We start from the raw sequence: 12994 nt of genomic DNA, 5'->3' as shown, positions 1-12994 counted from the left end.
TTAATTTCACAGAAAAGAAAACTGAGACTCAGAGTGATTAATATGGCCAGAGTGTAACTATACATAAGTACAGAATGAATATGAGATTGGAAATTGAATCTATCCAACTACAAAGATCCTATTTTATCCCAATCCTCCTATCCCCAGAACATCTAACATACAGACAACAAGCCCACAGTGAAGTTAGAGACTATGACAGCCTACAAGCCTTTGAATAGGATTCTGCTTATTCTTTTTTATAATTATTATTAAGGTATCACTGATATACACTCTTATGAAGGTTTCACATGAAAAAGACTGTGGTTACCACATTCACCCATATTATAAAGTGCCCCCCATACCCCACTGAAGTCACTGTCCATCACTCTTAACCAAAGTTAGTAATTCACCTTACCAAATTAACATAATTTTGATACCACCACCTAAAATGTCCCAAACATACTTGAGAGTGACCAAGAAGAGTAATTACAAATAATTCCATGCTGGTGATAGATATCATCCCTCAGTCTTCATCAGAAGATCTTTTTAAAACAATCAGAAGATCTTGCAGATTCTGTCTTCATTTAGGAAAATGTCAGGTGACTTAAATCTAGTAGTTGTCTGAGTGAGGTCTCAAAGACTCACACCCCATACATCCTCAGAAGCAATTTTACTGTTAGCTACAGCCTCTGAGTCATGTCTCTTTCTGTCTCTGTTGATTGCTTCAGGTACTGGCTGAACATATCCAAAGGAAGCTGATTATTACAGGTCTCATGAACATCCTGTGCATATTCATCACTAACAGTTTGATTTTGAAATAAACACTCATAATTCTTTAGAAAGGCATCACATTTTTGGCCCAGGAGAAGGTCCACAGCATGTAGAGAAATTCGGAAAGCCACGATTAACTTGAAGATGCCTTTAAGACCCTCCCTTCAGCTATGGAACATGAGTGGCCACAGACAGAAAGCCAGGCTCCACTGAATCATTTGGTCTATGCAAATGATTCAAAACAAAATCAGCAAGAAACACAAAAGAGATGGTCTTGCAAAACAAAATCAGCAAGAAACGCAAAAGAGAAAAGTACGTTAGACTGTGCTTCTGCTGGGGAACTCTCTGTGGCTGCCACATTTTCCAATATTCTTCCTAACACAGCACTATGATGCTGCCCCACAATAGTAGCATCAGGCAACAAACATTTCTGAGCAATGGCAGGGAGCATTCATGGGCAGATCTGCCTATAAAGAATAAATGCAAAGAAAAGAAAATGCAGAGCAACTGTGAGAGCCGTAACACTGTGCAGTAAGTTTCTGAAAATTAACAATAAAAATCAAATGAGTAGAGACACATGTACTTTACAACTGAAGTGAGACCATTCTATAACATACAATTTTAAACAATCTTTTTTTTCCGACAAGTCAATCTGTGACCTTCTATGATTAGGATCACACATATCAATACCTGTTATTTTTTTGTCCTTTCATCAGAGATGTTCCCTTAAAAACATGGCAAAGTAGATCAAGTATTTGGGTTCTTGAATTCCCGAGTTATCCATCTCTTTTTTTTTTTTGAGTGTCATTTATAGTGGTCTCCTGGAAAACACACTTGCTAAGAGGTAGCACATATATAAAAAGAAAGCAGACACTCACATGGTTATAAGGTTAGTGTAGGGTGCTACCTCCTCATAAAAAGGAAACCAAATGAGATAACCTTTTAGAGTGCCATTTCAAATAACAAAACTAGTAAGAAAGGGACAGACATGCCCACTGCAGCCTGAACAACCAAGGAGGCCTCACCATCACACACTCCTACCTGGTGATGGTCAAAGGTCCCCTGTCCCACAAGAACTACCAGCATCCTTTAACATGGTAACATTGCTTGGCTGCAAATGCCTTATAAAGATATTATGCATCACCTGGAAATCATAAGGAAATATAGTCACCTAGGACACTCCCCAGCTTACATTTCAGAACTGGGATATAATTCTGCTGCCCCCAGGATGACACACTATCACCCACAGAGCCTTCAGATTAATTAGATTCCCAATGTAAAAGTTATGTTCGACTAACAGCCATGAGTGTGTCAACCACAAACCACACTGAAAATATGCAAATGATGCTATAGCCATAAGCTAGCCAATCCACTTGTCAGATATATTGCAAACCCCTCTCCCTCCCACCCTGTCACCAAGTGCCATTGTTCCATTTATCCCCAGCCATGACTGTAACTGCATTATGGTTTAAGTATTAATGAAAACAAGGTTGCACAGTAAGATGGAGCACAATCATTCTGAAATTGGCTAATCACAGACAGGTTGACTCCAAAATAGAGGAGGTGGCATTTGTTGAGATTTTATCATGAACACATGCAGTTTCCCTCAAAGAGATAATGAAACCATTGGAAAGGAAGCAATAGGAACCTCTGAATCAAATGTAATGATGTAATAACTAATTTTTGTGTAGACAAGGGGGGGAAAAAACTGTTCAATCAATTTGTTACTTTCTGATGACTGAACTTATCTTAATGACATAGAGACAATACTAAATCCCTAGTCATTCTCTGACCCTTACTTGCTAATATGGTTCGTTAAAAACTAATTTAAACAAAGCTACTGTTTTACTGGATGAGTAAGCAAAACAACAGTATAAGAACATATTTGGGCCAATGATGCTGTACAATAGTAATGATACAACTAATAATAATAAAAACTCACTCACTACAGGAGGATAATCTCAAGCTTGTCACTGACACACTTTAAATGTTACATATGCAAGATTAATTCTGTGCTTCACCAGCATTCTAAGAATTAAGTTTATTTTTCTGATAAAACAAGAACAAAAACAAAAACTTACAATATAACTCTAAACAGCCATAAGCACACAAAAGGCTGACAGCCACTTTTCCTGCCTCTTCTTCCGAAGAATTGCTACATTCTTTTCCTAAGAATGATGAACTAGGAGTCAATTACCTGCACTGTACAATGAGGCTCAACCTCTAATGTGCCTCAACTTCCAGGTGCACAGTTTCAGATTTTATAGGTGGCTGTCACTCAGCTGTGGAAGGCCCGCCCCACCTTGCTGCTCAGCCAACTGTCCAGCATCACTTTAAAAGATGTGGAAATAGGAGGAGGAGGCAAGATGGCAGCATGAGTAGAGCAGCAGAAATCTCCTCCCAAAAACATATATATTGTTGAAAATATAACAAATACAACTATTCCTAAAAGAGAGACCAGAAGACAGAGACCTAAGAGAGAGAACAGTCAGACTACATCTATACCTATGAGAACCCAGTGCCTCAAGAAGGGGTTAAGATACAAGCCCCGGCCCAGCGGGACCCATGCGCCCTCACCCCAGCTCCTGGCAAGAGGAGAGGAGTCGGAGCCAGTAGGGAGAGGGAGCCCAGGAATGCTTAACACCCAGCCCCAGCCACCCGCACTGAGAACACAGACACACAGTGGGTGGTGTGCTGGATACTAGGGAAACAGAACAGTAAAACCTGTGAGCAGGTCCCTGCAGCTGGCACCCCTGGGACAAAAGAAAAGCAAGAGCCCTTTGAAAGTCTTAAAGGGACAGGGACCCCACAGCTGGATGGAACCACCCTGGCACACTTAACCCAGCAACTGGGAATCCTGGGGAACTCCAGGCACCCTAACCCCCTGGGCAGAAACACAGCTCAAAGGACACTCACGGCGATAAACAGCTTCCCACACGTTCCCCTTCTGGCACGGCTCCGCCACAGCAGAGCAGCAGCCCAAGGCTGGCAACACCCATAGCAGAAGGGAAGAGCTTCTTTCACAGAGGCCGGGCAAGAAACAGAGAACCCGTCTGCATGCAACTGCCCAGGAAAAGCCACTAGGGGTCGCTGTTCTCCCAGGAGAGGAAGGCCACAAACTACCAAGAATGGATGTTCTCCCAGCCAACAGATGAGCCAGCTAACCACAACTACCTCTATTGCCATGAAAAGGCAGAAGAATTGATCCAGACCAAAATCACAGAGAAACCTCTGAGAAGGAGTTTGGAGAGATAAACCTAAGCAATATTCCTGAAAAAGAACTCAAAATAAAGGTCATAACCATTCTGATGGAGCAGCAGTGAAAAATACAATACTTAATGAGCAAGCTAGAGAGGGAGATTACAGAAATATAACAATCTCTGAAAGGATTTAAAAGCAAAATGGATGAGATGCAAGAGGCCACTGATGGATTAGAAACCAGAAAACAGGAACACATAGAAGCTGACACAGAGAGAGATAAAAGGATCTCCGGGAATGAAACAATATTAAGAGAACTGTGTGACCAATCCAAATGGAACAATATCTGCATTCCAGGGGTACCAGAAGAAGAAGAGAGAGAAAAGGAGATGGAAAGTGTATTTGAAGAAATGATTGTTGAAAACTTCCCCAAACTGGGGGAGGAAATAATGGGTAAGACCACAGTAGTACACAGAAGTCCCAAAAGAAGGGACACAAGGAGGACAACACCAAGACACATAATAATTGAAATGGCAAAGATCAAGGACAAACACAGACTTTTAAAGGCAGCTAGAGAGAGGAAAAAGGTCACCTAAAAAGGAAAACCTCTCATCAGACCTCTCAACAGAAACCATACAGGCCAGAAGAGAATGGCATGATATATTCAATGCAATGAAACAGAAGGGCCTTGAACCAAGAATACTGTATACAGAAAGACTATCATTTAAATATAAAGAAGAGATTAAACAATTCCCAGACAAACAAACGTTGAGGGAATTTGCCTCCCACAAACCACCTCAACAGGGTATGTTAGAGGGACTGCTCTAGATGGGAGCACTTCTAAGGCTAAATAGATGTCAGCAGAGAAAACAAAATCACAGTAAAGAAAGTAGACCAACCAAACACAAACTAAAGTCAAAAAATAAAATCAACTACTCATGAAAGCAGTCAAAGGAAAACACAAAAGAACAGAAAAAAACACCCAACATATAAAGAAAGGAGGAGGAGGAATAAGAAGGGAGAGGAATAATCACCACACAGTGTTTACAATAGCTCAATAAGCAAGTTAAGTTAGACAGTAAGATACTAAAGAAGCTAACATTGAACTTTGATAACCATGAATCTAAAGCCTGAAATGGCAATAAGTACATATTTTTCAATAATCACTCTAAATGTAAATGGACTGAATGCACCAATCAAAAGACAAAGAGTAATAGAATGGATAAAAAAAGCAAGGCCCATCTATATGTTGCTTACAAGAGACTCACCTCAAACCCAAAGACATGCACAGACTAAAAGTCAAGGGATGGAAAAACATATTTTAGGCAAACAACACGGAGAAAAATGCAGGTGTTGGAATACTAGTATCAGAAAAAATAGACTTCAAAACAAAGTCAGTAACAAGAGATAAAGAAGAACATTACATAATGATAAAGGGGGCAGTCCAACAAGAGGATATAACCATTATAAATATATATGCACCCAACGCAGGAGCACCAGCATAGGTGAAACAAATACTAACAGAATTAAAGTAGGAAATAGAATGCAATGCATTCAATTTAGGAGACATCAACACACCACTCCCTCCAAACGATAGATCCACCAGACAGAAATTAAGTAAGGACACAGAGGCACTGAATAACACACTAGAACAGATGGACCTAATAGACATCTATAGAACTCAACATCCAAAAGCAACAGGATATACATTCTTCTCAAATGCACATGGAACATTCTCCAGAATAGACCACATACTAGCCCACAAAAAGAGCCTAGGTAAATTCAAAAAAATTGAAATTCTACCAACCAACTTTCCAGACCACAAAGGTATAAAACTAGAAATAAATTGTACAAAGAAAGCAAAAAGGCCCACAAACACATGGAGGCTTAACAACATGCTCCTAAATAATCAATGGATCAATGACCAAATTAAAATGGAGATCCAGCAATACATGGAAACAAATGACAACAACAACACAAAGCCCCAACTTCTGTGGGTTGCAGCAAAAGCAGTCATAAGAGGAAGTATATAGCAATCCAGGCATATTTAAAGAAGGAAGAACAATCCCAAATGAATAGTCTAATGTCACAATTATCAAAATTGGTAAAAGAAGAACAAATGAGGCCTAAAGTCAGCAGAAGGAGGGACATAATAAAGATCAGAGAAGAAATAAACAAAATTGAGAAGAATAAAACAATAGAAAAAAAATCAATGAAACCAAGAGCTGGTTCTTTGAGAAAATAAACAAAGTAGATAAGCCTCTAGCAAAACTTATTAAGAGAAAAAGAGAATCAACACACATCAACAGAATCAGAAACGAAAAAGGAAAAATCATGACGGAACCCACAGAAATACAAAGAATTATTAGAGAATACTATGAAAACCTATATGCTAACAAGTTGGAAAACCAAGGAGAAATGGACAACTTCCTAGAAAAATACAACCTTCCAAGACTGACCATGGAAGAAACAGAAAATCTAAACAAACAAATTACAAGCAAAGAAATTGAAGCAGAAATCAAAAAACTACCCAAGAACAAAACCCCTGGGAAAGATGGATTTACCTCAGAATTTTATCAGACATACAGAGAAGATATAATACCCATTCTCCTTAAAGTTTTCTAAAAAATAGAAGAGGAGGGAATACTCCCAAACTCATTCTATGAAGCCAACATCACCCTAATACCAAAACCAGGCAAAGACCCCACCAAAAAAGAAAATTACAGACCAATATCCCTGATGAACGTAGATGCAAAAATACTCAACAAAATATTAGCAAACCTAATTCAAAAATACATCAAAAGGATCATACACCATGAGCAAGTGGGATTTATCCCAGGGATGCAAGGATGGTACAACATTCGAAAATCCATCGACATCATACACCACATAAACAAAAAGAAGGACAAAAACCAAATGATCATCTCCATAGATGCTGAAAAAGCATTCAACAAAATTCAACATCCATTCATGATAAAAACTCTCGGCAAAATGGGTATACAGAGCAAGTAACTCAACATGATAAAGGCCATATATGACAAACCCACAGCCAACATCATACTGAACAGCGAGTAGCTGAAAGAATTTCCTCTGAGATCGGGAACAAGACAGTGATGCCAACTCCCCCCACTGTTATTCGACATAGTACAGGAAGTCCTAGCCATGGCAATCAGATAAAAGAAAGAAATACAAGGCATCCAGATTGGTAAAGAAGAAGTCAAATTGTCACTATTTGCAGATGACATGATATTGTACATAAAAACCTTAAGGACTCCACTCCAAAACTACTAGAACTAATGTCTGAATTCAGCAAAGTTGCAGGATACAAAATTAATACACAGAAATCTGTTGCTTTCCTATACACTAATGATGAATTAACAGAAAGAGAGATCAGGAAAACAATTGCATTCACAATTGCATCAGAAAGAATAAAACACCTAGGAATAAACCTAACCAAGGAAGTGAAAGACCTATACCCTGAAAACTACAAGACACTCTTAAGGGAATTAAAGAGGACACTAACAAATGGAAACTCATGCCATGCTCTTGGCTAGGAAGAATTAATATTGTCAAAATGGCCATCCTGCCTAAAGCAATCTTCAGATTCAATGCAATGTCTATCAAAATACCAACAGTATTCTTCAGTGAACTGGAACCAATAGTTTTAAAATTCAGATAGAACCACCAAAGACCCCGAATAGCCAAAGCTATCCTGAAAAGGAAGAATAAAGTGGGGGGGATCTCTCTCCCCAATTTCAAGCTCTACTAAAAAGCCACAGTAATCAAGACAAATTTGTTACTGGCACAAGAACAGAGCCACAGACCAGTGGAACAGAATAGAGAGTCCAGACATTAACCCAAACATATATGGTCAATTAATATACGATAAAGGAACCATGGACATACAATGGGGAAATGACAGTCTCTTCAACAGATGGTGGGGCAAAACTGGACAGCTACATGTAAGAGAATGAAACTGGATCACTGTCTAACCCCATACAAAAAAGTAAATTCAAAATGGATCAAAGACCGGATGTAAGTCATGAAACCATAAAACTCTTAGAAAAAACACAGGCAAAAATCTCTTGGACATAATCATGAGTGACTTCTTCATGAACATATCACCCCCGGCAAGGGAAACAAAAGCAAAAATGAACAAGTGGGACTATATCAACCTGTAAAGCTTCTGTATAGCAAAGGACACCATCAATAGAACAAAAAGGTATCCTACGGTATGGGAGAATATATTCATAAATAACAGATCCGATAAAGGGTTGACATCCAAAATATATAAAGAGCTCACGCACCTCAACAAACAAAAAGCAAATAATCCAATTAAAATATGGGCAGAGGAGCTGAACAGACAGTTCTCCAAAGAAGAAATTCAGATGGCCAACAAACACATGAAAAGATCCTCCACATCGCTAATCATCAGAGAAATGCAAATTAAAACCATAACGGGATATCACCTCACACCAGTAAGGATCGCCACCATCCAAAAGACAAACAAAAACAAATGTTGGCGAGGTTGTGGAGAAAGGGGAACCCTCCTACACTGCTGGTGGGAATGTAAATTAGTTCAACCACTGTGGGTAGCAGTATGGTGGTTCCTCAAAAAGCTCAAAATAGACATACCATTTGTCTCAGGAATTCCACTTCTAGGAATTTACCCTAAGAATGCAACAGCCCAGTTTGAAAAAGAAAAATTCACCTCTATGTTTATTGCAGCACTATTTACAATAGCCAAGAAATGGAAGCAAACTAAGTGTCCATCAGTAGATGAATGGATAAAGAAGATGTGGTACATATACACAATGGAATACTATTCAGCCATAAGAAGAAAACAAATCCTACCATTTGCAGCAAAATGGATGGAGCTAGAGGGTATTATGCTCAGTGAAATAAGCCAGGCAGAGAAAGACAAGTACCAAATGATTTCACTCATATGTGGAGTATAACAACAAAGAAAAATTGAAGGAACAAAGCAGCAGCAGAATCACAGAACCCAAGAATGCACTAACAGTTACCAAAGGGAAAGCGACTGGGGAGGATGGGTGGGAAAGGAGGGATAAGGGCGGGGAAAAAGAACGGGGTCATTACGATTAGCATGTATAATGTGGAGAGAGGCAAGGGGAGGGCTGTGCAACACAGAGAAGACAGGTAGTGATTCTACAGCATCTTACTACGCTGATGGACAGTGACTGTAATCGGGTATGTGGGGGGGACTTGGTGAAGGGGCTAGCATAGTAAACATAATGTTCTTCATGAATTGTAGAATAATGATAAATGAATGAATGAATGAATGAATGAATGAATGAATGTTTAACACACACACACAAAAAAAGATGTGTAAATAGGATTCAACAACAAAGTGTTTTCATCTGTACACAATTTTTCTTAGCCAGCAATATGTTTCACCTATCGGTTCAGGAATAGCTGCATTAATGAATGGTGAATGACAGGCTCCCTCAGTAATAACTTTTACAAATGTCATAGTCTGGGAATTGGAGAATCTATGCCTAAAAGAAAGTTTTATGCATCAGAAGTTCAACATCATCATCACAGGCCATGAGACAAGCAAAGCATCCCCCCCCACACACACACACAGTCCTAATGCCTTCCTCGAAACTGTGCTTAAAATCTACTACCAAACCCACAGCTCCAATAATTTCACCTGAGCTTTAGTGAGCAAGGATGAGTGAAGCGATCTGTCCCATCTGAGTCCCACAAAGACACGAGTTGCCACCTTCTCTCCCGAGTCTATGTTACTGTCCTAGCTTCCCCACAATCCTGACCTACCTGCTGACAGAAAAGCAGCCAAGGTGAGAGCTCAGTCCAGAAACACAGGCCAATGGTGGCCACGCAGCAGCAGGCCCACCAAGTGCTCAGAGGAGGGAGCTCCCACCCTACTGTCTTGCGCATCTGGAATTCTGCCTCCATTCGGTAAGGCCACAGAAGTGAACTTGAGCCCCTTGGTTAGGAAGGCCCCTTTTAGTCTTTGTACCTCCTTAGCTAGCCCGGGAAAGTAAGCCAGGGCCCGTTTCACTGACAGAAAACCTTGTCTCCTTATGCCCACACCACTCCCAGATCCTGCTCCCACCAGGCAACCAGCAAGACACAAACGTTTACAAGAGAAGAAAGCAGGAGTCTGACATAAGCCTCAAGTCGTAGCACGGTCTCCTGACAGTCCAGCCCACAAGCTCTGTGTTGAGGCTCACAGCAGGTGCTTGCAGGTGCACAGGGACAACGAGCCCACGTCTTTCATCAAATGACTTAGTCACACGGTTTCCCTAACCGACACACCACCCATTCCATGACAGACAATGACAAATGACTCACCACTAAAATTTCTTGCCAGTCAAACCTAGTGAACTATATATAATACTTGATCTATTTATTTTGTCACTCAGTAGTGGAAAACTTCCATCCTAAAATAGAAATTTGAAGGATCACTTCCTTAGTTCTAATTTTTGCAAATTATGTAAAATTAAAAGCACAAGAAAAGGAAACTTGGCTATGGCTCCAGCCAGTCAGTAGCAGGAAGTAGTAGTTAAGCAGAAAACATCACGACAGGATGTTAGACCCAGAGACAATGCAACATTGGTGAGCAAATCGTCACCTCTGGCATTTAAAGACAAGATAATATTTCCACTCAAACAAGCAGACTTGTTTCCAAGGCAACTTGCCATTTGTACAGGGAACTCACCTGGGAGCTAGTAATCCCTTCCACTACTTACTCTACCATGTGAACTAGACCCCCACTGATAGCTTAGTTTACATCTAAAGCATCATCATAAAAGAGAGTTGAATTACTTTAAAAGAAGAAAGGAATGAAGATTCAGATGATCTTATTAACGATAAGGAATATATTCAACAGAGCCGTCAAGGTCAGCAAACCGCTTTTTCCCTCCGGTTGGCAAAGCACTGCCAGCTCCCTCCTCCCCTCCTCTAGTCTCCTCTTTTGCCCTGCGCATGCCGAAATGCCACGTATCAAAGTAATATAAATTGCTCCCCTTGCTTGTGCTCACGGCTCAGACCTTGGGAGATTACTCCCCTCTGAGCCTGCCCGTGTAAAATAAACTTCAACACTCCAAGACCTCCGAGTGACGCTTGGTTCTTCCGTCAATGATCCAGTCCAGGTTTTCCAGTATTTCCCATAACATTAAGACTTTGGGGAGGGGAAAGAACATAAGAGAAAAAAGTGACCCCAAAAAAGCAAAGTAGAACACTGGCCCGAGCTTTGCTGTGATTTACGTTCTAATGAAGATGTGTCGAGTCCGCGGCTTCTACTCACTCAAGGGTCTGAATGAAGCTCTGCTCAGTGATTCATAAGAGATACATAATAAAGAGTCACTGTTCATTATTCGGACAACCACAAGCCACGATTAGCAAAAGATCAAAGCACCATAAACTTGTTTTGTAAAATATGTCTAATGTTAACATTACAAATTGCTTTTCTGTTTCATTTGCAGGCGAAAAGGAAAAGTGTGGTCTCTAAATATCCACCCAGAGGCAGAGATGAAAACCTTCAAACATTTTCTGATTCCTTTTTGCTAAACTCATTATTTCAATACCTTCTACAAAGAGAGATAAAAGTGTCCTTGACATTAGCCTAAATTATCTTCAGTATGCAATACAATGCTCATCAAATTAGGCTCATTTTAATCAACTGGCAGGTTTATTCAAAAAGCACTAAATAATAAAATTCTTCATAACAACTTTTCATTTAGTATAATTTGTTTAGCAATATTTTTTTAAGTGAACACAGAATAACTACTATGTGTCAATCCTTTCTTCCCCATATTTGACAAGTAAAAGAAATAACTTAGATGTCAAACACACCCCCATCCACAAATCATTTTAATCCTGAAATTTAATATAAACCTTTGAAATCCAATGGATTTAGCCAAGCACAAAGAGCTTGGAAATTTTAATTTTTAGGAAAATATGTGCGGAGAGAAGCAAAAACCTCTGCTTGCTTTCATTTCACTTACTCCTCCCAAAGTAAGTCCAATGGTTGACCTGAACACTGGATAGTAGGTTTTGCCAATCCTGTTCTTTGAGCTGTTTCCAGTACCATAAGGCTGCTCGTCTTGAACTGCTTCGCAAGATGAGTAAGACTCAGAAAGGGGACACACCAGCTGGGTGGCCCTGGGCAACTTCTTCACATTCTGGGTCTCAGTCCTTCCTGGGATTGTTGCCTATGTAATCGCATTTAATTCTGACAAATTGCTCAGAATAGTTACCGCAAAAAGCAAGCACAGAATCAATGTTAGTAGTTATTATCTGAGAAGGTTTCAGGAGATTGAAATTATCATCAGAGGCAGATGGAGGTCACTGGGATTAAATTATGCTGTATGAACTTTGTCTTGAAAACTACGAGGCATCCTTGAATTCACACCAGTTTAGTTTGCACTTATTCTGCAGAAGGTGTCAAGAAATATGGAGAAAGGCCTAGAAGAGGAAACAACAGCTTGTTAGACCATCAAAGAATTCATGAGGGCCTATACTAATGGAAAGGCAGTGGAGTGAAAAGACAATTGAAACGCACTGAAGTAGGGCAGGGACATGGGACAAGCATCATGATTAAATTTTCCTGCCTATGATTAAAAATACCAAGATATAAACAGTATACTAAGAACAGGAGGGGCTCCATCTTAAGGCTAAGATTCCGTTTTAAAAACCAGGGAATTAGGAGGGAAGATTCCTAACGTGTCTTTGGTATTCAGCCAATACCCTACCCTATCTTAAGGCAGGGCAAGAAGTGCTAACTAAAATGTTCCCAGTGCTTGAAGGTGACCACTATCTTGGAGAGGAACTGGATCAATAAATTCCTTCTGTTAAGTTTATCTCACAGAATTATCTAGAGAACTGACTATGGATGATGACATAATGTTTCTCACTGGAAAGAGACATCATGAGACCACATGTCCAGCTTATGCATCCCCACCCCCTGCCTTTGCCCTGCTCTTGAAAGCCTTAAAAGACAGAATCCTAAACACTTAAGCGTGCCCCTTCTCTAAGGTTGCCTGCATTCCCCTTTCTT

General features: G+C 40.0%; 1 protein-coding gene across 23 annotated transcripts in view; it reads right to left on the bottom strand.

Annotated features, from left to right (window-relative positions):
* PARD3 (par-3 family cell polarity regulator) overlaps nucleotides 1-12994 on the bottom strand; it is an 804135-nt gene that overhangs the window by 429088 nt on the left and 362053 nt on the right. The window contains exon 1 of one of the 23 annotated variants that reach the window (XM_073228944.1): nucleotides 3667-3951. The exons of the other annotated variants lie outside the window; for them this stretch is intronic. Within the exon in view, the coding sequence (XP_073085045.1) occupies nucleotides 3667-3936 (270 nt within the window). The 5' untranslated portion in view covers nucleotides 3937-3951. Of the gene's footprint in view, nucleotides 1-3666; nucleotides 3952-12994 lie in introns of those variants that run through there. 23 annotated transcript variants of the gene reach the window in all.

This window comes from Manis javanica, chromosome 2 (genome assembly GCF_040802235.1).
Source record: "Manis javanica isolate MJ-LG chromosome 2, MJ_LKY, whole genome shotgun sequence".
Taxonomy (NCBI): Eukaryota; Metazoa; Chordata; class Mammalia; order Pholidota; family Manidae; genus Manis; species Manis javanica.
The sequence above is the reverse complement of the archived record's forward strand: the minus strand, read 5'-3'. Positions and strand labels throughout refer to the sequence as shown.